Source organism: Pundamilia nyererei, unplaced genomic scaffold (assembly GCF_000239375.1).
Source record: "Pundamilia nyererei isolate P.nyererei 1_Seehausen unplaced genomic scaffold, PunNye1.0 scaffold00073, whole genome shotgun sequence".
NCBI classification, from domain to species: Eukaryota; Metazoa; Chordata; class Actinopteri; order Cichliformes; family Cichlidae; genus Pundamilia; species Pundamilia nyererei.
Window position 1 is genome coordinate 509,901 of NW_005187474.1, and position 15,256 is coordinate 525,156.

The 15,256-nt window shown below is 39.4% G+C and overlaps 1 protein-coding gene across 1 annotated transcript in view; it reads left to right on the plus strand.

Moving 5' to 3' along the window:
* mertka (c-mer proto-oncogene tyrosine kinase a) overlaps positions 1-14,788 on the plus strand; it is a 21,740-nt gene extending 6,952 nt beyond the window's left edge. The window contains exons 2-19 of the mRNA XM_005737061.1: positions 356-647; positions 733-833; positions 916-1,086; positions 5,931-6,017; positions 6,112-6,227; positions 6,302-6,491; positions 7,172-7,317; positions 9,895-10,030; positions 10,742-10,892; positions 11,426-11,514; positions 11,606-11,701; positions 11,827-11,907; positions 11,996-12,088; positions 12,199-12,317; positions 12,672-12,781; positions 12,954-13,113; positions 13,506-13,642; positions 13,898-14,788. Coding sequence (XP_005737118.1) covers positions 356-647; positions 733-833; positions 916-1,086; positions 5,931-6,017; positions 6,112-6,227; positions 6,302-6,491; positions 7,172-7,317; positions 9,895-10,030; positions 10,742-10,892; positions 11,426-11,514; positions 11,606-11,701; positions 11,827-11,907; positions 11,996-12,088; positions 12,199-12,317; positions 12,672-12,781; positions 12,954-13,113; positions 13,506-13,642; positions 13,898-14,342 — 2,720 coding nt within the window. The 3' untranslated portion in view covers positions 14,343-14,788. The remainder of the gene's footprint in view (positions 1-355; positions 648-732; positions 834-915; positions 1,087-5,930; positions 6,018-6,111; positions 6,228-6,301; positions 6,492-7,171; positions 7,318-9,894; positions 10,031-10,741; positions 10,893-11,425; positions 11,515-11,605; positions 11,702-11,826; positions 11,908-11,995; positions 12,089-12,198; positions 12,318-12,671; positions 12,782-12,953; positions 13,114-13,505; positions 13,643-13,897) is intronic.
* The last annotated feature ends 468 nt before the right edge of the window (positions 14,789-15,256 follow it).

The following is a 15,256-nucleotide window of genomic DNA, read 5'->3' on the forward strand; positions in this document are numbered from 1 at the left end:
TGAAAATGGTACCACTGACTAACAATGGGTCGTGAGGTCATTGTTAGGCAATGGTACTAGTTTCGGTCTGAAGAAGTCACTGGGATGGGTGAAGAAACGTTTCTCACAGTGAAAACGAAACATCCAGATGTTGTTGGAATGTTTTAAATTAATAATCAGTTGTTTGAGAAAACCCCTTCCCACCAAACTTCAAATCTTACTTTACTTACTCTCAGACCTACTCTACATTGTTTTAAAGCTTAGCAGTGTTCCATGAAATATTTTCTTGTAAAATCAATACCATATCTTTATCAAGTATATTTCCCTTTTACCATTTATTCATTCTAACATAAGCTAACATGCCTTTTGTAAACAGCACAACCTTCCAGGACCTCGGAGCCTCTTGTGATACCTCGAGTTGTTTCTCGGATGTATCTGAGTCCAGATGAGCTCAGGAAACTCCGCTTTAAGCCCACCGTAGGCACCATTCAGCTGTCAGAGGGCCATGAAGCCAAACTGAACTGCTCCATTGAAATTCCTGATACCAGACTGGAGCCCGCCATCCTGTGGGTGAAGGATAGTAAGGAGCTGTCGCCAAACATCCATGTGGTGATGAATGAGCTCCACTCCATCACAGATGGGGTATCAACTCTCCTCTCCACTGTCATGTATGTATCACATGAAGGTGAAATGTGTGTGATATGACAGGTTAGGTACATAAACTGAAGTGTCCTTATGCATTACATATTACAGCATTAAACATGTGCAGAGAGTGGATGCTGGAGATTATCGATGCCGACTGAGTATCAGCAACATGTTGGTAGAGTCTGATCCGATCAGCATGCGGGTAGAAGGTGAGTTTTAGTATCCAGAGTATTCAAAACTTCTTTGTCCACACGTTTCTCAGTTCTTTCACACTTCTTTAATCTGACTTAGGTCTGCCAACATTTGTCAAGCAACCAGAGGACAAGAACGTAACAATATACACACCTTTCACCCTGTCCTGTGAAGCGGTGGGACCACCAGGCCCTGTTCATATCCGCTGGTTCCGTGATGGATCACCTTATACTGAGGTTTTCAGCTCTCCCAGCAACTTCTCTGTACCAGGTGAGTGTTGCCACCCAAAATAATCTTTATCTCTGTATCACAACCTCATACATAAAAACTTTGTTTCACAAGGATTTATCTATTAGCACTTCCTTCTCTTTGCCTGTTCCTCTTGGGGGGAACAAAGCTTCCTAAAACAAGTGTTGTTTCTTGTTTTTCTCCTTACTCAATGCAGAATGAACGTACATAAGACATATGACTCTGCATAATCAAGTCTGCAAGACACCTTAAGTGAGACAGAAAGAGGCTGAAGATGCACATTATGGGTTGTCACAGCAATACTTTGTTACCTTCTTTGCCTTTTTTTGTAAACTCTTGTTGAGCAAGAGTTCCCTTGACGTCTGCTCCATCTGTGCAAATTTATTGAAACTGCTTTTTGAACAAGCGACCACTCTACCTACTGAGCTATCCCTGCCTTTCGAGGCTAAGGGTGGAAGCATTTACCAGCAAAGATAAAGAGATATTTGGCGCTCAGATGGCTACAAAGTATGGAGTTAGTCTGATTTAGGGTATCGTCACTCCATTGGTAGATTCTATTCTGACTCATCTATGCTGCCTCAGCATCTGCACCTTGCTTACTGCAGTGAGATTTGTCACCATGTCCTGTGTCACTTGGGCTGTCTGCTGTACTGCTGAATGGTTATCAGCGTTCATTCATGCATGGTTAGTACGCATTTGTAACAATGCTCTGCTGACTGTATCGTGAATGCACTGGAGAAAGTGCTAAATGTGAAAAAACAACATTTGCTGTAAGCTTCAGTTAAGCAGTAGCTCAACAATGACAGAAACGTGCTTGTTGCCAGCAAACAGCTGGAGACAGCAGCTGGTTAGGCTAGTTTAGCATTAAGACTGTAAATTTTCCCAAAACACCACATTTTGCAGATTCTTATGACCATTGAAAGTGATCGGAAAAATAAGGGCAGCAAACATTTGCTTGACAGTGTTTCAGTTTTGAACCTTAACCAACAGGCCACGAGACACGCTGCATGTTGGTTTCTCTATGAACAAACAAACAGTTTAGAGTTAGGTTCTTAATTTGTTGAACAAATTTTTAGTTTTTCCTCTGTACACCACTACACTGTCATTATGTCTTTATCAAACAATCAAACAATTGCAGACATCCAGTTTTAATTCTACTGCTTTTACAAAAAAATTGCATTAACTGGGTATAAAACCAGTTTTATACCCAGTTAATATATACCCAGTCCATTTACAGAGGTTCAAGGCTTGTGGGTCTGTTTTATTATTTCAATTTGTATTTAATAAGAGCAATCATGCTCTATAGTGTTGAGGTCAGGTGACTGACCTGCACATTGAAGAATATCCCATTTCTTTTGCTTGAGAAACTCTTGGATTGCCTTTATTGTGCTTTGGGCCTTCACTCCATTTGTAGTGTGATGAGCTCTCTGATCAGTTTTGCAGCAATTGAAAGAATCTGGGCCGAGACCATAATCCTTTAAACTTCACAGTTAATCCCACTACTGTCAGCAGTCACATCATCAGTAAACACTAGTGATCAGTCTACTCAGTGACTGTAGAAAACATTGATGACCCAACAGCTCCCTAAAACTGAAGCCCAATTACCGGTTCCTGGTTATCTCCACCGTCCTGGATAGATATTATAGAATACTTTGGACCATCTAAGGAGATTCGAAAGAAAAGTATCTGGATTACTTTAAGTTTCCTTGAAGACGTTTCACTTCTCATCTGAGAAGCTTCTTCAGTTCTAAGAGCAACTAGTGGGGAGTCCCAGATTTTAAGCCCTTAAAGTGCTTGTAAATCAGCTGTTTCTTTCCTTCTTCATACTTTTACTTTATGTCTTTCTGGTATAAGTTAACCATGGTTTCATCTGTACAAAACTTTTTGTAGAGCTGGTCAGATTCTTTTAGATGTTTTCTAGCAAAGTGTCATTTGGCCTTCTTGTTTTTGAGTGTGACCAGTAGTTCGTTGCTCATTATAAACCATCTGTATTTTAATTTTTGAAGTCGTCTGTTGGCCGTAGATCATGATATTGTTACGTCTACCTCATTGATAGTGTTCTTGACTTGATTAGATGTAGTTTTGAAGCTGTTTTTCATCACCATGGAAATAATTCTGTGATCACGCACTTTAGTTCTCTGTGGTCTTTCAGGGCTTTCATTGGTCCTGAACTGGTCAGTTTATTGCTTCTTTTTAAGAATTGTGCTGTCTCTCTAATAGCTTCATTTTGTTTCATCAACCTAATGATGGCCCCCCTCACCGGTATGGACATCTCTTTGGTCTTGTATTTAAAATTACCAGGAAAAGCTATAAAAAAACCCCCACAACAATACATCAAATCAACTCCAGATATTATGTTTGCTTCATTTGTCATGAAATGAAAGGCCTACCCTGACCATGAAAGTTCTTATCATTCAACTGATAGTAAATTTTTAGTCCCTGAAAATGGGAGACTGTGTATAAAACACCCAGTACGAAATGTTCCCTAAAGTTTTCATGTTCATATCACTTTGTGTTAGATCAGGACAGAACTGAAAGACATTAGTTTAAGTTTTAAAACAGAAATAACCAGAGAATTCAGGCATTTTGTCTTAAAAATCATTATAATATTTGTTAGGAACAAAGTCTTGACTGACTAACTGATTATTTAGCTGTACATTAATGTTAACATCAATGTCAGCTTATTCTTTCTCATGTTTCTCAATTAAGCAACAATGACAATTAATTGTTGCTTAATTGTGGTAAATTATTGCTACTTGTATTTAAAGGAAGGTATTTGAAGATCAAGGCTTGTTGTAAAATGAGTTTTAGTCCCATGTTGTACAGAAATTGTATAACATTTTATAAGTAGACTCTCACTTTATCACCTCAAGTTTATGACCCCCTCTTTCTTCCCTAAAAGACAATATTTGTTATTAGAAGTACAACATTTGCTCTTTATGCCCTGATCCTTCATTTTGACTTTGCCACAGGCTAAACACCCCTGCAGTAGCCAATGCGTAGTGATACAGCCAAAGCTGAGGGGGTTAAAGGTTCAGAGTTGTGCTTTGGTCCAGCATGTGCAATCGCCCGGGCAGTAAAGGGAAGGAGGAGGGGGAGCTGCATAGGGAGCCTGTTCGGGGGTTGGCTCCGGGGACAAAGACCTCATTCACAGGACGGCTCACTACCCAGTAGGGAGGGGCTAGACACAGAGGGCTGCAGGCTACCAGGTCCCTGTGCAGGACCAAACATTGCTACAATAGAACCACGTAAACCCAGATCTCTGTGTAGTCATCTCATGCATACTATGAGTCTTGGTTTGCTAAATTTGGGACTCCAGGGTATCATCACAGTGCTTTTTGTTGCTTAATTGTGGTAAACTATTGCTACTTGTATTTAAAGAAAGGATATTCCTAAACAGTAGTACAGGCTAACGAGGAATTAAGTTGAGATTGGAAAGCATTTTATGCTTCAATATTTAATCTGCCTCAGCAGCAAGAAGCTGCATAAGATTCAGTCTCTGGTGTTAAGGAAGAAGCAACAAGTTTATCACTTCAGCTTGAAAGAAACTGAGGGAGTAAATCTGGCACACAAAGCAATAATGAGTGAAATGCTTGGATTAGCTGCAGTCTGGCAGAGTGGCTTTTGGCTATATTTACTCCCTGAGAAGAAATTGGAAAAATAACATACATCTCATACAGCTCAGTAACCTGGAGCAACTCCAAACCGGATAAATAGAGGTTGGGAGAACCACACAGCAGGACTTACATGATGCATTTTGGTTTCTCCATCCCACTCGCAACTTTACATTTCCTCTTGAATTTAATTTTCCTATTGTGTTGCTGATTTTCACTTTGATTTATTTCCAAGTAGAATAAAAGCAGAAACGATAATTCTCCACCTTTTAATCAATTCCCCTTTCCAGCAAATACACACCTATTGTGTACATTTAGTTTGCACTGTTATTTATGAAACGCCCTTGCTGTGTAACCCAATACTTTTTTTCATATGTTTGGTTAACATGAAACCTCTGGGAAGTCTCCTGATTGCTCATATGGTTAGTATAGACAGCAAGCACGTGTTGTTTTGAACCTGCTTACTTCCTACTATGCTGCTACTGTCTGTATGCCATGCAGTTTGCAGTGAGCTATGTCAAAATTAGATTTGCGCATTTTCACTCACGTGTAACTTGATTATTTAATTTAATCTAAGTACAGCTCTCTGTCTTTTTGCAAACAAATCTACTGTAGCCTGTGTTTAGGTGATAAGTGAAGCACACTTAACCCTGGTTCTCCTGAGCATAGAAAGGCAACCTCTCACATCAGTTCCAGTTATCTCTCACAAGCTGGACTGTGAATTGCTTTGTGGAAAAGTTTCTGAGATGGAAGCAGAGCACAAAAGGCTCATTATCGCTCAATGTCCCCGTCCTTTTCTAACTGGGCAGATCTGTTGCTGTTGAAAGACGGAAATTGTGTGCTGAGGAAAACAGACCCATCGAAAAGGATTGTTACTACAGTCCATCATACTGGAGAGGCTCAGTTTGATCTTTTATTGTAAGAGGCACTTCTTTGTGAAATTTGGAATTATGATAAAGGAGTGAATCATTCTTAAATGAGACTTTTATTCCTGTGATGTTTCAGCCGGGCCTCACTCTCACTTCTTCATTGAGAATGACATGCCAGTTTTGCCCCAGATTCATCTTTGACACATAAACAAATCAGTTTGAGAGTGGCGACGATGTGTGTTGCTGGTTTGTGCTCTGCCTTTGTGTTATAGATTAATAACAGCAGGGCTGAGTCAGTGATGTCATAACCTTGAAGACTGGTTGTTTTTGTTTCATGCTGCCCTGAAGTGCTACATGATTCACTCAAAAATCTCAACTGCAGGTGTGGATAAATACACTCGGTTCAGCTGTGAAGCTAACAACACAAAGGGCATCACCACATCCAGAGAAGCACACGTCAATGTTAAAGGTAAAACTGGCAGCTTCCAGGTCTAATAATATTCCAGATGATTTTCCTGCTTTACAAGATGGTAGCTGATGCTGGTTTTTGTGGTATTTTCTAGTTCATCCCAGACCTCCCACTCATGTTACTGTGACAGAGAGGCAGTCCAATAAGCTGACATTGAGCTGGACTCCTGGGCACAATGGCTTCTCTCCACTCACCACGTGCCGAATCAGAGTAAGCCCCATGTTTAATCCAAACTGTGCCATTGTTTAACAGCGTCATACTGATCACATGTTCTCCGATCTAAGGTTAGAGAGGTCAGTCGGAGGGAAGGGGAAGTGACGACCACCAGGTTCATCAACGTCACAGTGCCGCCTTTTCACAGTGAAGTCCCTGGACTGCAGGCTATGACGAAGTACAACCTGAGTGTTTCCTGCAGTAACGAACAGGGCGCCTCTCCAAACAGCAAGTGGGTCGAGAGCAACACCACAGAAGGAGGTGTGTTGATGCTACAGGAACGATTTGAAGGTTGAATTATAATGCACACCAAGAAAACTTTAACAATGCAAAGTATTCCTAAATGAAATTAAACTCATCCCAGCATTTAAAACCCAGCATATAAAAATGCTCAGTCTGTGTTTGTCTTACAAACGATGATGATATTTACAATACAGGACCTGTGTGTTGTGCTCCTGCCTCCTTCCCATCATTCTTGTTTAGCTTTCAGGAGCACTGTGTAATTAACTGACTACTTTACTATCCAAAATGTGCTTAATGTAAGCCTGCTCACAGTTGCAGTGCAATAATAACTGGAATTTTCAGCACTTGCACAACTACCTGATCTGCCCACAGCAAGCCCTGTTCAGAAAAAATGTTTTATCCACTAAAAACCTCTGTTGTTTTCCTGAAGAGTAACATAGGAAATAGGGGTGGTTTCACTGAGAAAACACAAAGTTCTTACTGGGTGGAGCTGCTTTCAACTTCCTTCCTAAATCCACCAGAGGGGATATTTTAGCTGAATGATTTGATATGCTGTGACCAGAAGTGACCGCATACCAAACCGTAATCAAAGATTTTTTTTGAAGAGTAGTCCAACTAATTTTTCTTTCACTTTATAGGTTTGCAATGACTGTGAATTATGTCATAATCCCATTTTCCATTTCTCGTTGCGTTCTTAGTGCCATCAATTCATCCCGGAAATGTCACAGTGCAGCTTGAAGGCTCGAGCTTGGTGATCGAGTGGAAACCTCCGCCCAGCGATAAGATAAACGGGATCCTAAGTGGTTATGATGTCATTGTTAGATATGGCACACGCCAGAAAAAGGTGAGCTTATCTGCGATAAAGTAATTAAATATAATCTTTTATTTTTTATTGTTTTACAACTGACAATTCTCGTTTCTTTTATTCTTCTTCTAACTGTTATTATTATTTTAAGAAAAAGAAAAGAAATGTACGCATTCAACTTTAAACTTGCTCTTTCAGAACACCTGTACCTAAAGTGGTAACTCAAGAAAAGTTTAAACCTTTAAACCCTGAATTTGTGCCTTTTTTTAAAAAAAAATAAAAAAAAAATTGAATGAGAAGAATGATGTAGAAGCCTCAAAAACTCACAAAAATCACATGTTAAAAATGATATATTTAGCTTTAAAGGATTAAAGATGTGCTTACGTGAATGAAGGAAAGGCTGTTGTATTTCGTACATTCCTAAAAATTAAGCTTTCTACCACTTTCTGTTTCCCAACCATTCGCATTAAATACAACCAAAGGATTATGGGTTAAGGTTAACTGTAAACTGTATCAAAAACAGGTGAAAACTACGAGTGATGAAAATCTTACAAGGGATCCATCATGTGTTTCCTTATTTTATTTTATTTTTCCTTTTACAGCGCTTCAAAAATTATTAGACCACCACCCAGTGTAAGGTTTATGCCACAGCTACTCTAAATTAACAATATTGGTTAATTTAATAATATAGGTTTTTGAGATGTTTCTAAAATATTTACATTTTACTATTTTATGACAGGTGTTCTAAAGAATTTGTTAAGCACTCTATGGACTGTTACAGTTTCAGTGTTGAATATATTCATACTAGACAGTTTCAAATAGTTTCAAAGTGTGCATTTGAGTAGACTTCTCTGGTTCATGCTCAGTTTCTAATATGTTTTTCTACTCCTGGCTTTCAGCGAGTTCAGAGAGAGGGCATATCTTTAACAATTCCAGCATAAGAATTTTTATATAATAAACAACATAGAATAAAAATTCTAATAAGAAAGAAATAGACACACAAAGTATCCAAGAGAAAGTCCAAGTAATAAATGTGCAAACAATGAAATGAGTTAAAGAGATCAAAGAGTTAAAGAGAAGAAATTATATTTATTCTTGTGCAGTGTTTATTGTTTTATTCAGGAGTCTAATGATGTAGAAGCTGTTTGAGCCTTTTCTCCTCGTACAATACAAATATGAAATATTATGAAGAATTGCTTATGTAAGGTTCATATTGAAAACATAAGGTGTTATCTCTGATGCTTCTATTTAAGAGGGTGTTTGTTTTTTTTATAACAATGACTAATGTATGAAAATATGAAAAGAATGAGTGCTGCATACTGGGAATAGCTGACCCTCCCTTTGTCTTCTCTACTGAACCACAGGTCAGTTATTTGCGAACAACAGTTTATTCATTTGCCACAAGGCATCATCGAGGCCGGGAAAGGGATTCGAAGGAAACTAGTTTCTTTAGATCAGCTTTAATAGCTCATAATGCTGTTTGCATGTAGTCACACTTCTCTTCCTGTATTAGTGCGCTCACCTACAATAGAGTGACTCCGTCCTTCCCGTCTGTGTTGTAGTTAAAGGAAGCTGAGGGTGTAAAAACTGGCCATTGGTAGTTTTCTCCATTTGGCATGTGCCCGTGAGTCATCACAAAGTAACTATGGTATGAAAACAATAGGACGTGAATGTGAGTTCCAGATATTCCTATGTATTGTTCATTCAGTTGATTACGTCATTACTGTAACTTTGACTGGAAATACATACAAACACAGTACAGCCAATCCGCTGTCAGGATAGACAAAGTCAGGGTAAATAGTTAAAATATGTCAATCAGTTTTAAATCAGAGGAATAAATAGATGCTCGTAATTGTGAATTTTTTGGCATTAGAAATCAATGGTGCCAATTATTTCTCTTGAATCTGAGATTAACATTTTCTGATTGTTTATTTCTGAAGGAATATTTAACCTCACGTTGCCCTTTTTTGCTGTCACAGACATGAGAGGTGTTAATCATGGGTTTAGAACTGCCTGTCAGCACAAAACAGTGCAGACTGAAATGTACCGTTTAGCGTATGGTGTTGTGAAATACAGGGTTAAGTCTGTCACATGCTCCCTCCCATTGAGCACATGAGCCTATCCTGAAAGTCTGTGTCCTTCCCTTTTTTTTAAATGGGGACTTTTATTATATACAGTAATCACTACTACACGGTTCCCTTTGGATTTCTCAAAAGGGGAGCAGCTCTGTGAAATCAGCATACATGCGCTTTGGGATGGGTTTTTTTAATCAATTAATTTTTGCATTTAGTGGAAATGAGGAAAAAAAGGAGAGAAAATGAGAGCATGCATAAAAAGTTGCTGAGCTGGATTTTGTGCTGTTGCACAAATGCACAAGACGTTCCTCAGCGTATTCTTGCACCAGCAAGCTTTTATTTTCCTTAAAATCTGCTTCTTCTTTTAGTTCAACTTAACCTAATGTAACTTTCAAACTCTTGTGAACTATAGCCTTCTGTTTGAACTTTTCTCTCCAAGGTGATAATGATTAACCTTACCATAGCATGTTTTCCTTTTTGCTCAGTCAGCTATGACAGTAGACACAATTCACTTTATGTCTTTTATTGTATGTTATTTCAGGTCCATAGTCTTACCACTTGGACACGTGTGGCTGTGGAGGAATTCAACAAAACCTACAGTGTGGAGGTGGCCGCATGCACGCAGGCAGGAAGAGGCATGGTCAGCCCACGAGTTGAATTGTTTGTGCCAGAGGACAGTAAGTGGCTCGTTCTGTTTATTTCCTCATCTTGAGCTGATAATTTGATAAATTGCACAGCATTGTTCAGCTGATGTCATACTACTGTACTAAAATACCATTATTGCCTTATGAATAGATACCAGTGCCTATTATGGTTGCAGTATTTTTGGAAACACTAGCAGGAAAGCTCACAGGACTGAAATACTGCCTATTTTTCAGCTACTTTCATCTAAGATTAAAATCTTTTAAACTCTTGGATGAATCACCATGAAATACAGTACACACACTTTTGGTCCCGAGAGAGTGAAATAACTTTGGCTTCCTGGTCTTTCATGTGGAGCTGTTAATTCAGAGTTTCATCTCATCAAAATGTTGACCAAAAGCCTCCAAAAGTACTGACTTTACTATCAGGTGCAGGTGTACTTTGGGATCAGTGCTAAATATAAATTGTGAACATGTCAAAAATCAAGACTCTGGTGTTTCAGTTTTAAGCATGCTAACGAGCTGCTAGCTTTCATCTCAATGCAACACTGACTGAATATATTAAAGTTTCAAAAAAGGGGGAAACATTTGAATAAGAACTTCTGTTGAAAACTATCATCACAGAATAAAAAATGTTGGATGTGTTGCGTGAGCTGACGAACTCTACTTCAGATAACTGATCCTTAACTTAAATTGCTGGATGTCAGATTTCTAAGTGTTCTCCTTTGTTTCTTCTTCTTATCTCAGAATCCACCGTACGCCCTTCATCCGGCCCTGAGACAGCGGTAGCACACACCAACCATGTTGTGGGGATCGTGATTTGTACCGTCTTTGTCCTGCTGATCATCCTCTCTGGGGTTCTCTATTTTCGGAACAAGGCTTATGACTCCTGTTTTGGGTAGGCTTAACAATTAACAAGTAATTATCCTAGTATGATAACCTGATCTTTGAACTTGCTGCTGGTTAGTGTGTTCATGAGACAACTGTATTTACTTTGATTTTAATCAGCTAACTGTAAACTGCTCCTTTGCGATATATGTTTTCTTCAGTAGTAGTAACTTCCGGATTCACTTTGTAAACTTCCTTATCTTCCTCTTAGTCATTGGAGTCTGCACAGTAGGTCATGTAATAACTGTGCAGCTGGAGAGATGGACAACAAACAGCTGTCAATTCTCTGGAATTCTTCATTATGAAGTCCATGACTCACTGTTTCCACTCAGGATATGGATAGGAATGTTTCACAGGCAGCTTTTCAGAGAGAAAAACATTATTCCAACCTCAAAGTCTGGAAGGCAACAGAGAGGGTTTCCTCTCTATGACCTTGTCTTTAGTTGAATTTTTAAGCCTGTATGTTATTTCTGACCTCTTACAGCATCAGACAGAGGATTACCAACATTTCCTGCTTTTTCTTTCCCCTGTCTCCCCCTGCAGGCAGCGGTGCAGAGATGAAGAAATGCTGCCGCCTGTCATACAGTACACGCAACAGAGGTCCTACAACCGATCAGCCATAGGAGTCACTCGTATGTTCTTGAATGCTACTACAGGAAGATTAACACGCATATAACATGTATGTGTTATCAAAAAAATGATGTTCTTGTCTTCGGTCTGCAGTTGAGAACCTTGGGATCAGTGAGGAACTGCAGGCCAAACTTCAGGATGTGATGGTAATGAGAACTCTGCTCTCAGTGGGGAAGGTTCTTGGAGAGGGTGAGTAATTAGTTTCATGTATCTAAATTTGTAGGCATCCATATCTACAGTGACATGTTTACAAACGATTACAGTAAAATGCAGTATATGTGCACAGGTTTACGACTGGTCTTAACTTTTACCAGGTGAGTTTGGTTCAGTGGTGGAAGGTCATTTCACACAACCAGATGGCACTTCAGAAAAGGTTGCCGTGAAGACAATGAAATGTAAGTGCTTGTGTTATGTAAAGATTAACTTAACTTTAAAAAATATGTCTTAACTAACAAATATGTAAAAAAAAATTATACCACACAGTGGATAGTTTTTCTCAAAGGGAGATTGAAGAGTTCCTGAATGAGGCCGCTTGCATGAAAGATTTCAACCATCCTAATGTCATCAAACTGCTCGGTAGGAGATCTCCTCTTATCTTACTGCACGTTCTCTTTGCTTCTTTCTTTAGTCGCTTTCTTTTGTATATCCATGCATTTATTTTTGATTGTGCTGACTCTTGTCTTTAGGTGTATGCTTGGAAGTAGGCTCAGCACACTTTCCTAAACCCATGGTAATTCTGCCGTTTATGAAACACGGAGATCTGCATAGCTTCCTGCTGCGTTCACGCCACAGAGAGACTCCAATGGTAAGATTTTACCCAAACACTAACTTTCAAATTCAATATCATATTTATTAGAGTGTGACAGAGTGGTGTAGTGGTTGACACTGTCACCTTATCGTAAGAAAGATAGATGTTAAATGTCATGGTCGGCTGGACTTCTCTCTGTGGATTTTGCATGTTTTCCTGGTGCCCGTATGCGTTTATGTAAGAGTGTGTGAATGTCAGTCTTTTTGTGTTAGACCTGTGATGGACTGTTACCTGGACAAATACACCCCATGTGAGCTTGAATACACTCCAGATCCCGACCCTGAAACGAATAGATTATGATTAGACTAAACAATATTTAAACTGTCTGCTGTATTGTGTGTTCTTGCACAGTTCTTGCCCACTCAGACACTCCTGAAGTTCATGGTTGACATTGCTTCGGGTATGGAGTATCTCAGTGGTCGTAACTTTCTGCATCGAGACCTGGCGGCACGCAACTGCATGTAGGTTCCTTCCTCTGATTTATGTTCAAAGTAGAACAGGCATTGATTGAACTTTTCCTGGCAACATTCGCAGTCTTCTTAAATAAAAGAACTATGATTTATTATTTCAGAGGTTTATCAAATTTGCTTTTTTTCCATTAGTCATGAAGTCCACGCCTTGTTTGTCTTACAGGCTACGTGACGACATGACAGTGTGTGTAGCAGACTTTGGACTATCTAAGAAGATCTACAGTGGTGATTATTACAGGCAGGGAAGAATTGCGAAAATGCCTGTAAAATGGATCGCATTAGAGAGTCTGGCAGACAGAGTTTTTACTGTAAAGAGTGATGTGGTGAGTAGAAACATAGCTTTACCAGTAACACACCTGTTTATGAAATCCAGTCACTAAAAGAACTGACTACTTTTCTGCACTCTTTGTTTTTCTTGCTGCTTTCTCTTGTGCTACAAGTGGCATTTTAAAAGGTTTGGTCTTAGACTTACACAGGGCACTGTCTCTGTCTCAATATTTATCAGTGTGTTCAACTTGTACGATTTTCCCCCTCTTTTGCACTTTTATCTTAAGTGTCAGATAAAGATAAAAAAAAAAAACTTTTTTGTTTGAAAAATGCAGAATATCGTACAGCTAAACCTGGGATAATACATGGTATTTCTATGTATTATCAGCAGGAAAATACCAGTTTGTGATGAAATATAATCTCAAGTTGAAATTCTGTTCTCACGCAGTGGGCGTTTGGTGTCACCATGTGGGAAATTGCTACAAGAGGCATGACGCCGTACCCTGGAGTCCAAAACCATGAAATTTATGATTATCTAGTTGAAGGACACAGACTGAAGCAGCCCCCAGACTGTTTGGATGAACTGTGAGTGTCGTTCTTCACACAGATGTTGACTTTGGGTTTGATTGCTTTGAAAGTAACAATATTGACGCTATAAAAGTTTCATTTAATATTGTTGGTCTAAATCTTATATTGGAGGCTAGCTTTTTTAAAAACATATTAACACAACAGTAAACCTCAAAAATAAATTGCTAAATTTTACAACCTTGAAAATATGCGCATTGAAATGTACCAAAATCGAGGTTCCAGTCTAATTATTTCTCAATACTTGGGGTCTAGGTATGAAATCATGTACAGCTGCTGGAGAGCCGATCCGCTAGACCGACCCTTCTTTCCCCAGCTGCGAGAAATGTTGGAAAAGCTCGCCGAAAAGCTTCCAGAGTCTTCCAGCAGGGATGATATCATTTATATCAACACCAGCTTTCCTGAGGAGGACCCCGATCGAGAGGCATTTCAAGCAGAGCCTCCTGTGTTGAGCTCCTCACCTTGCTGCAGCCGCATGGCAGCAGAAAATACAGTAGTTACCGCGGACATTCACGGGAGCGTAGCGGATGACCAGGATGATGGCAGCGATCGCTATGTGGTGGTGATTTCCTCCAGTGCGCCCCCGAGAGCTGCAACAGTGGATACGCCTCTCTTGTCAGATGATTCTTTAAGTCAAGCAAATGGGACCAGTGCAACAGCGATGGATCACAGCTTATATGACCCCGCCTTCATGCTATAGCATTTGGTACTGAGCAGTTACAGCCCTCGCATGGGTTGACAGTACTAATAATTTTGTCTTGTTGTACTGGAAGCACCTGCACATTTCCTGCTATGGACTTTCATAGATTGTTGGAGAGGCATTTCATGCTTTAAATGGCCAGCCTACATGTCAGTGTTTGTTGTTGCTTATACTTTTTTTTTTTTTCCGTGTCAACCTCAAACACACTCATGCACATGTTCGATAAGCTTATGATACTCTGAAATGTGAAAAGTATTTACTGTATTGACTTCTGTGTTGCAGTGTAAATAGAAAATTGTACAGAACATTTATAAAAGGATCTTTTTCTTTTAAAATAAAGGATTTATTGACTTCTTTAAAGTAAATATAGATAAGTGTGACATAAAATGAGCAGAATTCCCTCACAGATCCCTGTGATAATTATTGTTATTGGTATTCCAGTAAGAAGGGAACTGTATTACCATAATGATGACATAAAAGCCTTCAACTTTCAGCTCTGAAGCCCTTCTTGATTGCAGGATGACAGATTAGGTCAGGCCTAGAGTATAACTATAACAGACCACATTGTGATCTATAGTGAGAGTAGAGAGAGGTGGAGGTATGCACTGTAAAGAAGAAGAATGTAGGTCAGTAACAGCAAGACAGAATATGCATGTGAATAGAAGGGGAGCGGGTGGAATGCGAGGAGTCGTTTAAATTCCTGGGGTCAAATGCCGGTAGGGTGGAGTGGGCAGAGATGAGTATCAGGGTTGATTGGTGAGATAAGGAAAGCAACAACAGTGAAAGCGAAGGTTTACAAGACGGTAGTGAGACCTGCTAAGATGTATGGCAAGGCAAGGCAAGGCAAGTTTATTTGTATAGCACAATTCAACAACAAGGTGATTCAAAGTGCTTTACAGAGACATTAGAAACAA